The 17,090-nt window shown below is 41.3% G+C and overlaps 1 protein-coding gene across 1 annotated transcript in view; it reads right to left on the reverse strand.

The window, feature by feature from the left end:
• The window catches only part of UIMC1 (ubiquitin interaction motif containing 1), a 78,234-nt gene that overhangs the window by 33,257 nt on the left and 27,887 nt on the right, over positions 1–17,090 (reverse strand). The window contains exons 7-8 of the mRNA XM_070415093.1: positions 11,658–11,722; positions 9,193–9,269 (exon numbers count right to left, since the gene is read on the reverse strand). Coding sequence (XP_070271194.1) covers positions 9,193–9,269; positions 11,658–11,722 — 142 coding nt within the window. The remainder of the gene's footprint in view (positions 1–9,192; positions 9,270–11,657; positions 11,723–17,090) is intronic.

Consider the following 17,090-nt stretch of genomic DNA (forward strand, 5'->3'; position numbering starts at 1 on the left):
AAGACAAATGGAAAACCAAAAAGTCATCAGTAAAATGTTGCTTCAACGGCATAAAAGAAAGTCTTTTTTGCATCGAATTGTGACTGGCGATGAAAAGTGGATTTATTTTGAGAATCCCAAATGCACAAAATCATGGGTTGATCCAGGTCAACCATCAACATCGACTGCAAGGCCAAATCGCTTCGGAAAGAAGACAATGCTCTGCGTTTGGTGGGATCAGGAAGGTGTGGTGTGTTATGAGCTTCTAAAACCAGGTGAAACTATTAATACTGATTGCTACCGACAACAAATAAATCAATTTGAACCACACTTTGATTGTAAAACAACCACAATGGGCCAGAGGACATGGCAAAGTAATTTTGCTTCATGATAACGCACCATCACACACTTCAAAACCAGTTAAAGACACGTTAAAAGATCTTGCCTGGGAAGTATTAACCCACCCTCTATATTCACCAGACCTGCTCTTTTAGATTACCACTTATTCCAATCGATGGCACATGCACTTTCTGAGCAGCACTTCAAAACATACAAAGTAGTAGAAAATTGGGTCTCTGAATGGTTTCCTCAAAACAAGAAAAGTTCTATTGGGACGGTATCCACAAATTACCGGAAAGATGGGATAAATGTGTAGCTAGCGATGGACATTACTGTGAATAAAGCACTTCTGATGTTTCTCTTGAAATTATCGTGTTTTCTTTGATTACAAAATCCGCATTATTAACCGGTACACCTAGTACTATATTCCCTATGTTGTACAGCTTTTAAAGTATATTCCCAGTCACAGTACATGCCCATGACTACACTATAACTACTAATTTGTACTTCTAAATCCCTTCACCTTTTTCACCCATCCCCATAGACCCTCTTCCATCTGGCAATCATCAAAATGTTCTCTGTATGTATGAGTCTGTTTCTGTTCTTCTTGTTTATTTACTTTGTTTATTAGATTCAATTGTTGATAGACATGTATTCGTTGCCATTTTATTGTTCATATTTTTAATCTTTTTTTCTTCTTCTTCTTCTTAAAGAAGACTCTTTAACATTTCATGTAATACTGGTTTGGTGGTGATGAAATCCTTTAGCTTTTTCTTGTCTGGGAAGCTCTTTATCTGACCTTCAATTCTAAATGATAGCTTTGCTGGGTAAGGTAATATTGGTTGCAAGTCCATGCTATTCATCACTTTTGAGTATTTCTTGCCACTCCCTTCTGGCTTGCAGTTTCTGTTGAGAAATCAACTGACAGTCATATGGGCACTCCCTTGTAGATAACTTTTTTTTCCTCTTTCTCCTTTTATGATTCTTTGTCTTTAACCTTTGGCATTTTAATTAGGATGTGTCTTGGTGTGGGCCTCTTTGGGTTCATCTTGTTTGGACCACTCTGTGCTTCCGGACTTGCATGTCTATTTCTTTCACCAGGTGAGGGAAGTTTTCTGTCATTTTTTTCAAATATGTTTTCAATTCCTTGCTCCCTCTCTTCTTCTGGCACTCCATGATGCAAATGTTGGTAAGCTTGAAATTTTCCCAGAGGTTCCTTACACTATCTTCATATTTTTGGATCCCTTTTTCTTTCTGCTCTTCTGATTGGGTGTTTTTTGCTTCCTTATATTCCAAATTCTTTATTTTATGCTTCGCTTCATCTACTCTACTGTTGTTCCCCTGTAAATTATTATTTCAGTCAGTATATGCTTAATTTTTTTTCTTTTAATCTTTATTATTGATATTACATAGGTCCTCCTTTTCCCCCCCCATTAACCTGTTCCAGCCCACTCCCATCCTCCCCCGGCCCCCCCGCAGGCCCTCACCACCCCATTGTCTGAGTCCATGGGTTATGCATATATGCATACAAGTTCATTGGTTGATCTCTTCCCACCCACCCTCCCCTGACTTCCCTGAGGTTCAACAGTCTGTTCATCCTTCAATGACTCTGGGTCTATTTTTGATCATCAGTTTATTTGATTCATTAGATTCCACATATGAACATATGAGTGAGATCATGTGATACTTATCTTTCTCTGACTGGCTTATTTCGCTCAGCATAATACTCTCCAGATCCATCCATGCTGTTGTAAATGGTAAGAGTTCTTTCTCTTTTACTGCCATATAGTATCCCATTGTGTAAATGTACCATAGTTTTTTTTATCCACTCATCTGCTGATGGGCACTTAGGCTGTTTCCAAGTCTTAGCTATTATAAATTGTGCTGCTATGAACATAGGGGTACATATATTCTTTCTGATGAGTGTTTCAGGTTTCTTAGGATATATTCCTAGAAGTAGGATGACTGGGTCAAATGGGAGTTCCATTTTTAATTTCTTGAGGAAACTCCATACTGTGTATGCTTAATTTCTAACTGGTGTTTTTTTATGTTGTTGATGTTCTCACTAAGTTCGTTGAGTATCCTTATAACCATTGTTTTGAACTCTGTATCTGGTAGTTTTCTTGTTTCCATTTCATTTAAGGTCTTTTTCTGGATATTTCTACTGTTCTTTCATTTGAGACAGGTTTCTTTGTCTCTGCATATTGGCTGCTTCCCTATATTTGTTTCTATGTATTCAGTAGATCTATTACATCTCCCAGGCTGGTAGAATGGCCTTGTGTAGTAGGTGTCCTGTAGGGCCCAATGGCTCAGCATTCCCAGTCACTTGAGCTGGGCACTCCAGGTGCAACCGTGTGAACTGTGTGCACTGTCCTATTGTAGTTGAGCCTTGATTTATGTTGGCATCACTGGGTAGGATTGACCCCCAGGCCAATCAGTTGAGAGGCTCGGCTGAGACTACAACAGAAGAACTACTGTACAGGAGCCGACCCTACAGAGCAAGACTAGCTTCAGTGGGGCTTTGGTGCTCACCAAGTACACCCCTTGAGTGTGTCGCTCATGGAGGTAGTAGGGTTGTAATCTAGCATGGTTGAAGCTGACCACTAGGTTCACTGGCTATGTGGCCTCTCAGGAGGTGAAAAGTCAGCCACTGCCTGTGCCCTGCCCAGGGCTACCCAGCATGAGCTACAAAACAACCTGCAGATGGCTGCTACTTGTGTTGGGCTTGAAGGTGCCCAAGACAGGCCAAACTATAAACCAAGGGGGGCTGCTGCTAATGCTGGGCCTGGGGGCACTTATTGAGAGGTCAGGGCACACTGAGACCAGCTGCTGCTTGTTTGAGAGATTTTACGTAAGTCCAAAGCATGAGACAAGAGAGGCCAGTTGTATGGAAAAGCCACTGGAAATGGCTTGGATGAGCCTGGAAATAGGGAGGGGCGGGGTCTCAGGAAATCACCATGGCAGGGTGAAAAGTGTGAGCCAGATTGATAGAGATTCAGATATGGTGCCTGCCTGTAGGCTCTGTGGCAAGGAGTACTAAGCAAAGGAAGACTGGCCTCTGCCAGCACTTGTGTCTGGGAAAAAGTTGCCCCTCCCGCTCTCACCCTGATTCCAGACAAGTTGGTTCCTCCCTAAATGTTCCAGGTTCCTTTCAAGCTGCTGCCCCAGTGCTGGAACTCAGAGAGTGTGAGTCCAAGTAAATCCATGGGCAGGCCCTTTAAGAGGAACTGCCTGGGTCTCCTGCAGCCTCCGTGTTACTCAGCCACAATCCCTGCTGCTTTTTACAACCAGAAGTTATGGGGACTTCACTTCCCAGCACTGGAACCCTGGACTTGGGGGCCTGTTGTGGGGCTAGGAAACCTCCACAGCCAAGATATTCTTCCTGATTTTAAACTGCCACATGTGGTGTGAGACCAGCCGGTTCCTTGATTGGCCCTGTGTCTCTGCCCCTCCTCCCAGTCTCCGTGCCTTCTTAACTCCCTAGCTGTACGGACTTCCGTTCAGCTAGATTTCATGTGGTTCTGAATGATGGTTGTTCTGTATTTTTGTTTTAATTTTGATGTGGTTGTGGGAAATGGTGAGTACCACATTTACCTATGCCACCATCTTGACTGGAACACTCACATATGCCTTTCTTTAATATATTCTTAAACAGCATCTATTCATTCACACTAATTCAACAAATATTTATTCAACAAAAAGTTCCAGGCACTATATGGGCTACTGGAAATGTGGAAATAAAAGATGAGGTCCCTCATAGTGTCATAATTCAAAGGTCAGCATACTACATAGCTCATTGGCCAAATCCAGCCAGCTGCCTGGTTTTGTTAATAAATATTTATTTCAACACAGCCATGCTCATTCTTTTTTGTATTGTCTATAGTTGCTTTTTGCTAAAGTGGCAGAGGTGAGTAGTTTCAACAGAAACTGTATGGCCCACAAAGCCTAAATATTTACTATCTAGTCTTTTATAGAAAAAGTTTGCCAACCTCTGGTATAGACCCCTATCTCTTAATATAACAAAAGAAACATAACTACATTTCAAAGAAGAACAATAAATCTGGAAAAGAAATTGATCTCAGAACACAAATCCAGTAAGTTCTCTATTATGTACACTGTACACACTATACATCTAACTGATATTTCTGTGCTTCTTAAATACAATGAACGGCCAATATTGGGCAAATAAAGTACCTGAAAGATACTGAGGCATTTTCTCAAACATCAAAGAAGGATTAAGTACATTTCTAGTGTTAAATATATTTTAATAAATTATAATTTTTAAAAATTGGACACACACAATTTTACCATCTTGTTGGAAAAAAGATTACAGTACTTAAACTTCAAATTTTTTGTCACGTTTCCCTGAGAGATATTACCAAAAGAGACATTCAGTCTATCAGAAAAGAGTAACTGTTTACTGCTTGCACTACAGTAACAATAAAATGTCTTTAAGCTTTCTGTAAATGGCTGAAATGTTCAACTGTAAAGACAATGTAAGAGGTCATTAGCTTTAGAAATAAACAATGCTAGTGTCATGCACATTGTGTACATAAAGCTCTAAATTTGCTTCTTCAACAAAGTGAGTAACTCTAAAAGGATGTCATAATTTTCAATATCAACACTAATAGAAATTTATAAAATGAAATAGATAAGATGGATTACCATACCCAAACTGTGTTTCACTCATTTAGAACAAAGTTTTCAGACAATTTAAATGCACAGCTTTTAGAAAACATCGAGAGGAGGGAAGATGGCGGCATAGGTAAACACCAGAGATTGCCGCCGTAAACAACCACTTCAAAAATACAACTAAAACTCGGAACGGACATCAATCAGAACCACAGGAAGGCTGGCTGAGGAGAGACTCTTCAACTAGAAGCAAAAACAACAGCATTCCGACGCTCAGAGGAGGCGTAGTGTGGAAAATTTAAAGGTACGGTGGTGCGGTGGTGAGGTGGTGCGCGCGCAAAGCGGGCTGGCGGCTGAGGGCGCGGTTGTCGTTTTCAATCAGGAGTGAGTCTCAGACTCTGGGCTACAGATCCGGGCGAGTCTCTAGGGACCCAGACTCAAACGGGAGAAGCGGGGCTGTCTGGCTACGGCCCCTCCGAGGTTTGCAGCGGTTGCTGGGACAGAGAGGCAGAGCCCCTGGGGACGGACTGAGAGTGGCCATAGCGGCTCCCTCCCCCCGCCCTGTTGAGCCCGCCCGCCCGCCCAAGCCCTGCGCACAGCCATTTGCCGATTGCCTCAGGCAAAGGCTGGATTAGCGCCTCCCCAGAAGACAGACGTTTTCCGCACAGCTGATTCCTACAGCCAGTCGGCCTGGTGGTCAAATCCCCCTAGTGTTAACTACAACAATTAAGGCTTGGCTAGAACAAGACTGCGCACAGAGACCACAAGGGGGTGCACCAAGAAAGCATAAAAGATGCGGAGACAAAAAAACATGACAGAAATGGAGGATATGGAGCTAAGAATCGCAATTTTGGGGGCTTGCCATAAATTTGTGCAGAGCCTCACGAAAACTAATGAGACCCTCGATGCTACGATAAAGAAATTAGAAAGTAAGCATACACGGACTGAAATAAAGAATATTATACCCAATAGCAGACCAGAGGAGCTCAAGAATCAAACCAAAGATTCGACAAAAAACACCCAATTGGAAAAGCAAAATGAAAAAAGAATCCGAAAGTGTGAAGATAGTGTAAGGAGCCTCTGGGACAGCTTTAAGCGGACTAATATCAGAATTATTGGAGTGCCAGAAGATGAGAGACAGCAAGATATTGAAAACCTATTTCAAGAAATAATGGCAGAAAACTTCCCCCACCTGGAGAAAGAAATGGACTTACAGGTTCAAGAAGCGCAGAGAACCCCAAACAAAAGGAATCCAAAGAGGACCACACCAAGACACATCATCATTAAAATGCCAAGAGCAAAAGACAAAGAGAAAATCTTAAAAGCAGCAAGAGAAAGAGGCTCAATTACCTACAAGGGAATACCCATACGAGTGTCAGCTGATTTCTCAACAGAAACTTTGCAGGCCAGAAGGGAATGGCAAGAAATATTCAAAGTGCTGAATACCAAGAACCTACAACCAAGATTACTTTATCCAGCAAAGCTATCATTCAGAATTGAAGGTCAGATAAAGAGCTTCACAGATAAGGAAAAGCTAAAGGAGTTCACCACCGCCAAACCAGTATTATATGAAATGCTGAAAGGTATCCTTTAAGAAGAGGAAGAAGAAGAAAAAGGTAAAGATACAAATTATGAACAACAAATATGCATCTATCAACAAATGAATCTAAGAATCAAGTGAATAAATAACCTGATGTACAGAATGAACTGGTGATTATAATAGAATCAGGGACATAGAAAGGGAATGGACTGACTATTCTTGGGGGGAAAAGGGGTGTGGGAGATGCGGGAAGTGACTGGACAAAAATCATGCACCTATGGATGAACACAGTGGGTGGGGAGTGAGGGTGGAGGGTGGGGTGGGAGCTGGAAGGAGGGGAGTTATGGGGGGAAAAAAGAGGAACAAATGTAATAATCTGAACAATAAAGATTTAAAAAAATAAATAAATAAATAAATGCACAGCTTTTAAATTATATATTTAGAATTGTGTGTGTGTGTGTATGTGTGTGTGTGTTCAGAGACTCCAGAGTCCAGTTCCAAGAAGGAATTAATACTTTCTTAGCAAAAGGAACGGGTTATGAAAACCTTTTGTGATCTACTTTAGAAGAAGTTGTGTCAGCAAAAAGCTGGATTTAATTAGCAGACTAGTGATAACAGTCATGATCTAAAAATTATCTACCCTCAGTCATAAAGGGCTTGATTTTTCCTCTCTTATTAACTAGGGCTTTCAAGATTATTGTATTAGGCTCTGGCCGGTTTGGCTCAGTGGTTGAGCATCAACCCATAAACCAGGAGGTCAGGGTTTGATTCCAGGTCAAGGCACATGCCCAGATTGCAGGCTCAATCCCCAGTAGGGGGTGTACAGGAGGCAGCTGATTGATGATTCTCTCTCATCACTGATGTTTCTATCTCTCCCTCCCCCTTCCTCTCTCTAAAATGAAAAAAAAACAAAACATTTTTTTTTTAAAGATTATTGTATTTGCAGGTTCCTCCTTCAAGATTCCAGGGTGGCATCACATGCCATCATCCTAAACAGACAGACTCTGAGCAGAATGGTGTAAGTTAGAAGTCCCAGACAGAGAGGGGGATAAAGCTTTCTTTTCACAAAGGTAACACAGCATTTCTAAGTGCTCTTGCCAAAACTGGAGCACTTGATAGTGGACTTTCTTAGTAGGCAGTAATCCAACTACATTTCAAACAAACTAAGAAACCACTTTCAATAAAAACCAACATAGAGCTTAGCCAGTGTTGCTAAGTGGTTAGCATCGCCCCATGCACCAAGAAGTCCCCCATTCAATTCCTGGTCAGGGCACATGCCTGGGTTACAGGCTCAATCCCCAGTAGGGGCATGCAGGAGGCAGTCGATTGATGTTTCTATTCCACTCCCTCTCCCTTCCTCTCTATAAAATCAATAAAAATATATTTTTAAAAAACCTAACAGTTAAACTTTAAAATAAGTAAAGAAAGTCCTTAATGATATGCTGCTAAATGTTTAAAAATATTTACTTAACAGTTTTCTTATTTTGATTTCTTTCAAGTTTTTCCCCATAAAAACTCAAACTTAGTTTATATTAGCCTTTTTTACCTTAACAGGTTAAATCAGCCGTGGGCAAACTACGGCCCGCGGGCCGGATCCGGCCCGTTTGAAATGAATAAAACTAAAAAAAAAAAAGACCGTACCCTTTTATGTAATGATGTTTACTTTAAATTTATATTAGTTCACACAAACACTCCATCCATGCTTTTGTTCCGGCCCTCCAGTCCAGTTTAAGAACCCATTGTGGCCCTCGAGTCAAAAAGTTTGTCCACCCCTGGGTTAAATAAAACCTCGGAGAAAACTAGATATAATTTATGATAATATTTGTATAATACTTGCTGCTCAAAAGTTTAAAGATTAATAGGAAGTAACTCAATCTCACATGAATAAGGTTACTGATAAAAATAATGGACCCCACATTTAAGAAAAGCCAAAAATAATAATAATAATGATACAAGATAAAACAAATTGCTTAGAAAAGTGGTTCATATCACAAAATAATTCTTCACAGTACATACTGTTCAACCCAAGAGTTCTCTTAGACCATGGGGTACCTTAGTTCCTCTAAAATTATTTATATATCAAATTTATGCTGTGCATTTTTTAATGAACAGCTTTTGTATCTAAAGCAAGGTACACATGTCTTTTCATCTCTACAATTAACAAAACCAAAGTACAGAACTTAACCAGGTTAAGTATCTTGTCTGAAATTAAAATATAAGTCAGTGACAGAACTATGCACAAAAATTCAATTTCTTGATTCCCTATGCAATAATATCCTGTGAGTGGCAATGTAAAACTAACTAGTAAAGGCCTCTGAGAAAAATCTGCTCAATGACAGGCAGATTTAAGGACAGCCCAACTTTGAGAATCCATAAACCAAAACATAAAGTCCTCTAAGCTCTGAATGTACAATTAAGTGCCATTCCTGATGCTTTGCTGCCATCTCTGATGAGGCTAGTCAGCAAATAAGACAAACAAGTCATGCTAATTTCAAAACTCAAATATCTTTGGGAAAAGGTTGAGAATCAGAGCCAAAGTCCATGAAAAAAAAACACATCAGTATGTATTTGTGTATGGTGATATACACACACATCAATCACACATAAACCTCCTGGGAGTGGGATGGAAAAGTCAGACAAATTAATAGGCACAAAGATAGCTAGGGATCAGAAAGTCAGTAAAGTCACAGTGGGATGCTTACCAGGACACACAGTAATTTCCTCTGCAGAACTCTCTGGCATAAGGACTAAGCTTCTCTTACTGGTCAAAGCAGCAATGCTGAAAAAGAAACAAACCCCAAGTGAATTCCCAATAAAATAAATCAGAACACAGCTCCTAAAGCAATCGTGAGTCACTCACAAAGCCGCCAGTAACCTGATACCTGCTGTCCAATGCCAAAAAAGCACAACAGGGACACAAGGAATCAGTAGATCAGTAGTGAAAACTCCAGGCCATTAATAGGGGAAATAAACATGCTTACAACTTTGGTTCCAGTGAAATCTCTATATGAAAAGAACACCCTTTTGGAGTCTTCACAAAGAAAGGTTGAAGAGTAAGGACTATCTATGAAGATCACAGAAGACAAAAACTACATTCCAATAAAAGGATGTCAAAGGTGTTTCAGGGTCTCCATCTCAGCCTTCTGAAGGCTAGAGATTTGTAAGCTCATAAGAGAAAATATGAAGATTCTCCTGACAACACACTTGCAGTTAAATTTCCACTCTATCTCAAGATGTGGCTTTGTAGGCAACAAAAATAAGATACAATTCCATACTGCCACAGAAGTTGAAAATCTCTTCTGAGAAAAACATAATTATGAATGGCTCCCCTCATCTGACCTTCTGGTTTACCCTGCCTGTTCATGGAGTGCAATCTCTTCCTGCACAGGAACACATGGCTAAGAGATCTGAGCTAGCCCCCTCATGCTCATAGAGCTTTACCATTAGTTTGATCAAGTATACAAGAGGACACAAATCCTCACATCAACCACAGAGAAGAGAAAATAACCACCACTGATTTGTGATAAATAACTAAATCCTGATAGAAAACCACAAGTGATTTCTTTCTCTAAATAAAACATTTCATACCATTTGTTATAAACCCAAACCAGATACAGTTTACTCTGCATATAACATTAGGACTCTATTCAAAGGGTCCATCACAAAACAATTTGCTGACATTTATAAAATGGACTAATCAATTTGAAGTCAAACCACATTGCCTGCAGTTCCAACTCTCTCCTGGTGACAAAGCGTATAATCATTTATTAAAACCTACATCTGCTCGGCACAAGGCTCACTACAACAAAGCAGAGAGGCCTCTAGGAAGCAGAACTTCAGTTAAAACCACTTCCAAAACTGTCTTAGCAGGAGAATCAAATCAAAGCCATATTCTTCAGCTTAAGAAGAAATACCTAGTACTATTAACCAAAAACCTAAGAACACCAACTAAATTACAGCAAATGGCCTTAATTAATTGGGCCTCAACTTTCACATGAGAGATGGAGTAATCCCCAAAGGCCAACAACCAGATAAAGGGAAAAGTAATTGGAAGCCTGATCCAGTTCATAACCAATCCATTACTATATATTAAAATGAGAAGACCTAAGAAAGTAACCCTATCAATCAACCAGTGAGAATAATTAAGGAGGTAATACTACCATTTAAGAGAAAGATGATATATAATCAATGAAAAGTGGCATAAGATAGGGAGTGAGAGAGATACAGGTTCTGTGTGGCCTGAATAATATGAAGGGTTCAAAAAGGGGGTAAGTTATAAGAGCAGACTTAAAAGATATATACAGCCCAGTCAATGCGGCTCAGTGGTTGAGGGTCGACTTTTGAACCAGGAGGTCACAGTTCTATTCCTGATCAGGGCACATGCCTGGGTTGCGGGCTTGATCCCCAATAGGGGGCATGCAGGAGGCAGCCTATCAATGAACCTCTCTCATCATTGATGTTTCTCTCTCTACCTCTCCCTTCCTCTCAGAAATCAATAAAAAAAAATATTTTTCAAAGATGTATACGGTTTAGATATGCAGATAAAGTAAACATACTAGTAAGCAGAGGAAACAATGGGGAAAGGAGGACTAGAAGGAACATAAAGAAATCAGTTTAGAGCAGTGGTTCTCAACCTGTGGGTCGCGACCCCTTTGGCAGTCGAACAACCCTTTCACAGGGGTCGCCTAAGACCATCCTGCATATCAGATATTTACATTATGATTCATAACAGTAGCAACATTACAGTTATGAAGTAGCAACGAAAATAATTTTATGGTTGGGTCACAACATGAGGAACTGTATTTAAAGGGCTAGAAGGTTGAGAACCACTGGTTTAGAGCCTTCACATTGGCTTAGGAAGTTAGTGTAGCTAGTTAAGAGAGTAGCAGGATGTAATCATTTTTCAGAAACAGTGTAAATGGGATTTGTACTAGATGGCTGGATTGGACAAGAAAACCAACAACAAAACACCCCCAAGATTTCTTCCAACCAAATATTCTAGGCTTCTATGAGATGCATATAGGCAACAATTATTTCTCCTAGTCTATGCTTATTAAAGAGCCAAAAGATCTCTGGTAAGCTGTCCCCCAAGTCTTACTCATGTGGTTCAGCTCTCTTATTCTGGGATCAACAGAGGAAAATTCAAACCCATAACATATAATCTTACCTTTGTGACGCAGGGTCAGAGTTTCCTTCTTCAGAAGTTTCCTCAGCAAATAGACCTTGGGAAGACTGCAAAGAAATACATAACATGCTAAATATACAGGCACAGATGAACTAGTTTCTCTTCCTATAAAAAAACAACAACTCATTGTTCAACATTATCACTCAGCAGTTAACAGTAACATATTACATTATCAGTAAGTTTCAGTAAAAAGAGCATTATCTTGTGGAGACAAAAGACTGAGATTTAAATTATGGGTGAATCACCTGTTAACTTTGTAATCTTGAGTAAGTCACATCTGACTTTGTTTCTTCACCTTTTATATATATATACTAGTGTCCCGGTGCACAGATTCATGCACATTGAAAGGAAATCAATTAGAAGAAATATTTTAATATTGCTATTTGCCCTTTCTGTATAATAGAAGAGTCAACCAAATTCACGATCAACAATGACAGATTGAAACACACATGTGAGATTGGCAGGAGAGCTTTATTGGTACCGTGCATGCGTGAGTCAACTTACCCACATATATATAGAATAAACGTGCTTAATTAGACCTGCTTTCTGGTTTAGCTAAACTTTTTCCAGCCCAGTGAAGCACCCCAACTTCTCTTTCAGGTAATTGTCAGCAACACAGCAGTAAATACCAATACGAAGCAGATTATTATCGTAGATCACGCAGGGAGAACAAAGGGTAAAATATGTAACTGTAGCAGCATTTGACTATATTCTGCGCAGTGAGAAAACCTGAAGTAATTTTCGAGTTCCACCATTTCTTACTCTTTTCAGTCGGGTCAAGTTTCTAAACTTTCTAAATCTCTGTTCTGACATGAAAAGAAAATAAGATTCTACCAAGTCTCCTACCTACTCCAAGACTTCTGTGAGGATCAAATGAGATGAGGCACAGGAAAATCCTTCACAAACATTTGGTTAAAGTGTAAAATGTTTCCACGTGGCTATAAAGCAAGTCATGTTCCTGGGCTGAAGAAACTCCAGAAATGCTAGTCGCTAGGAAGAGGAAGCCAGGTGTTGCTACATGACATCATTACCCAGAGCCTACGGCCACTGTTTCTGGGCTGGGCTGGGCTGGGCTGTGGACCACATTTTGCACCATGGCGTCTCGGCAGCATCGGCTGTGATTTGGTGGGGTGTCTCTCCTGGGTGGTGGTGGGGCCTGTGTCCCACTTGGGGGAAGCTGAGTATTGGTTTGTCAGCACTAGATCCACGGTGCCGTTTCTTTTTAAATGGCCAGTGTGCGTCATGGCAGCTCCTGCATTGAGCGTCTGCCTCCTGGTGGTCAGTGCACGTCATAGCTACCGGTCGGATGGTCGAAGGGATACTTATCCTTTTATATAGAGAGATTTTTTTAAATTGATTTCAGAGAGGAAGGGAGAAGAGGTAGAAACATCAATGATGAGAGAATTATTGATCAGCTGCCTCCTGCACACCCCCTTCTGTGGACTGAGACTGCAACTTGGGCAAGTACCCTGACTGGAAATTGAATCAAACTATGACCTCCTGATTCATAGGTTGATGCTCAATCACTGAGCAACACCGGCCTGGCTGTTTCCTCATCTTAAAATGAGTATTAACAATTGCTTAGCTAGCCCTAGCCGGTTTTGGCTCAGTGGATAGAGTGTCAGCCTGCGGACTAGGGAATCCCAGGTTCGATTCTGGCCAAGGGCACATGCCCAGGTTGCAGCTCGATCCCCACTAGGGGGTGTATAGGAGACAGCCGATCAATTATTCTCTCTAATCATTGATGTTTCTATCTCTCCCTCTCCCTTCCTCTCTAAAACCAATAAAGATATATATATTTTTTTAAATTGCCTGGTCATAGCTGGTTTGGCTCAGTGGACAGAGCATTGGCCTGCAGACTGAAGGGTCCCAGGCTCGATTCCAGTCAAGGGCACATGCCTGGGTTGCAGGTTTGATCCCCAGTAGGGAGCGTGCAAGAGGCAGCCGATCAATAATTCCTTCTCATCATTGATGTTTCTATCTGTCTTTCCCTCTCCCTTCCTCTCTGAAATCAATAACAATATATTTAAAAAACAACAACTGCCTCACAGAGTGCTATGAGAATTAAACAAGAGGAGAAACCAAGATGGCAGCATAGGTAAACACCGGAAATTGCTGCCTCGCACAACCACTTCAAAAGTACAACTAAAAGACAAAACGGACATCGTCCAGAACCACAGGAAGGCTGGCTGAGTGGAAATTCTACAACTAGAAGGAAAGAGAAAAGCACACTGAGACTCAAAGGAGGTGCAGAAGTGCAGAGGTACGGAGGCACACGTGGAAAGGGCTGGCAACTGAGGACGTGGTTGTTTTTTTCAATCGGGAGGGAGACACAAGCTCCCGACTGCTCTGAACTCCAGTTTCGGGCGAGTCTCTGGGGACCCAGACTCATACGGGGAGAAACTGGACTGTCTGGCAGTGGGCGGAACTCGAGGGCGGCTTTCTCTCAGAGGTGCTTGCAGCAATTACTGGGACACTGAGACTCGGGGCCTCTTAGGGCAGGGCTGAGGACCAGCCATAGCTGTTTTTTCTACCCTGTTGATTCCCTGAGACCCCGCCCCACCCAAGCTGCATGCAGAGGCTTTTGCATATGAATGCCCTGGCCCTTTGCAATCTGAAATTACCTAACGAACTGTAGCTGGGTCAGAGAGACCCAAAACAACCAAAAGAAGGCCCAAGGCCCCACAGAAGCTTGCATTGCTTCACAGCTGGGCCTCATCTAGGCACCTCCAAACCCCAAACAAAGAAGAGGAATCTGCCAAAACCGGTTTGGCTCAGTGGATAGAGCGTCGGCCTGTGGACTGAAAGGTCCCGGGTTCGATTCCGGTCAAGGGCATGTACCTGGGTTGCGGGCACATCCCCCGTGGGAGATGTGCAGGAGGCAGCTGGTCGATGTTTCTCCTCCATCGATGTTTCTAACTATCTATCTCTCTCCCTTCCTCTCTGTAAAAAATCAATAAAATATATTAAAAAAAAAAAAAAGAAGAGAAATCTGCAGATCTCTCCGTAGCTCCTGCTGGGTAGCCTCAGGCAGAGGCTAAATTAGCACCTCCTTAGAGATCCAAGTGCCAGTGTACCCAGTGGTCAGAGTGGGACCATCCAGATTACAACGCCTCAGATCCATAAGGGACACACTCAGGGGGCAGACTCAGTGAGCACCAAAGCCCCATTGAAGCAAGTCTTGCCCCAGAAGGGTGTCTCCAGCACAGAAGTTCTCCCACTGCAGACACAGCTGATTCTCACAGCCAATTGGCCTGGAGGTCAATTCCTCCCAGTGATCCCTACAACAATCAAGGCTTAACTACAACAAGACTGTGCACAAAGCCCACAAAGGGGTGCACCAAGAGTGTCCACCTCAGGTAATTGGGGAGGCTGAGCCACTGGGCCCAATAAGATACCTAGCACAGAAAGCCACTCTATCAACACAGGGAAGCAGCCAAAATGCGGAGACAAAGACACAGGTCACAAATGACAGAAATGGAGGAAAGCAAACTACTGGATATAGAGTTCAAAACCACGGTTATAAGGTTTTTTCAAGAATTTTCTAGAAACCACCGATAAATTTAGTGAGACCCTCAATAAATCTAGTGAGACCGTTGAGGTTATGAAAAAGGACCAACTAGAAACTAAGCATACACTGACTGAAATAAAGAATATTATACAGAGTTCCAACAGCAGACTAGAGGATCGCAAGAATCAAGTCAAAAATTTGAAATACGAAGAAGCAAAAAACACCCAACTGGAAAAACAAAAAGAAAAAAGAATCCAAAAATATGAAGATAGTGTAAGGAGCCTCTGGGACAACTTCAAGCATACCAACATCTGAATTATGGGGGTGCCAGAAGAAGAGAGAGAGCAAAATATTGAAAACCTATTTGAAGAAATAATGACAGAAAACTTCCCCTACCTGGTGAAAGAAACAGACTTACAAGTCCAGGAAACGCAAAGAACCCCAAACAAAAGGAATCCAAAGAGGACCACACCAAGACACATCATAATTAAAATGCCAAGAACAAAAGACAAAGAGAGAATCTTAAAAGCAGTAAGAGAAACACAGTCAGTTACCTACAAGGGAGTACCCATACGACTGTCAGCTGATTTCTCAACAGAAACTATGCAGGCCAGAAGGGAGTGGCAAGAAATATTCAAAGTGATGAATACCAAGAACCTACAACCAAGATTACTTTACACAGCAAAGCTATCATTCAGAATTGAAGGTCGGATAAAGAGCTTCACAGATAAGAAAAAGTTAAAGGAGTTCATCACCACCAAACCAGTATTATATGAAATGCTGAAAGGTATCCTTTAAGAAGAGGAAGAAGAAGAAAAAGGTAAAGATACAAATTATGAACAACAAATACACATCTATCAACAAGTGAATCTAAAAATCAAGTGAATAGCCGAAACCGGTTTGGCTCAGTGGATAGAGCGTTGGCCTGTGGACTGAAAGGTCCCAGGTTCGATTCTGGTCAACGGCAGCTGATCGATGTTTCTCTCTCATCGATGTTTCTAACTCTCTATCTCTCTCCCTTCCTCTCTGTAAAAAATCAATAAAATATATTTTAAAAATAATAATAATAATAAATAAAAAATAAAAATCAAGTGAATAATCTGATGAACAGAATCAACTGGTGAATATAATAGAATCAGGGGCATAGAAAGGGAGTGGACTGACTATTCTCGGGGGGGAAAGGGGTGTTGGGGGTGCGTACACCTATGGATGAGGACAGTGGGCGGGAGGGAGGTAAGGGCAGAGGGTGGGGTGGGAACCAGGTGGAGGGGAGCTATGGGGGGAAAAAAGAAGAACAACTGTAATAATCTGAACAATAAAGATTTAATTTTAAAAAATAAATAAAAAGGACAAAAGGAAAACAAAAAAGAGAGAGAATTAAACAAGATATGTGATGCACTTTGTAAATACAAGACATAAATATTAATTGGTGAGTCAAATTATGATTTCAGTAAAGCAATAATAAAGCTTTTGTTGTGGTAGAAGGAGATATAGAGAAAGGTTCAGTTTTCAGTGGAAATACTGAGTTGGGAAAAACACTGCAATCCATGAAAGACGTCTCTCCGGGCACAACAGACTTATAACATAGAACATTCCAAAAGGAAGGTTATAAAGATTCCTTTTACTATAAATCTGCCACTATAGTTTTGGTATCTGGCTACAGGGATATCTTTTAAGAAATATAACAGCCCTAGCCAATTTGGCTCAGTGGATAGAGCGTTGGCCTGTGGACCAAAGGGCCCTGGGTTCAATTCCAGTCAAGGGCATGGACCTTGGCTGCAGGCTCATCTCCAGCCCAGGCCCTGGTCTGAGCTCGTGTGGGAAGCAACCAATCGAAGTGTTTCTCTAACATCAATGTTTCTCTGTCTCTCCCTTTCTCTTCACTTTCTCTAAAAATTAATGGA

This window comes from Myotis yumanensis, unplaced genomic scaffold (assembly GCF_028538775.1).
Source record: "Myotis yumanensis isolate MYYU_CA2020_CCGP unplaced genomic scaffold, mMyoYum1.0.hap1 SCAF_5, whole genome shotgun sequence".
Classification (NCBI taxonomy): domain Eukaryota; kingdom Metazoa; phylum Chordata; class Mammalia; order Chiroptera; family Vespertilionidae; genus Myotis; species Myotis yumanensis.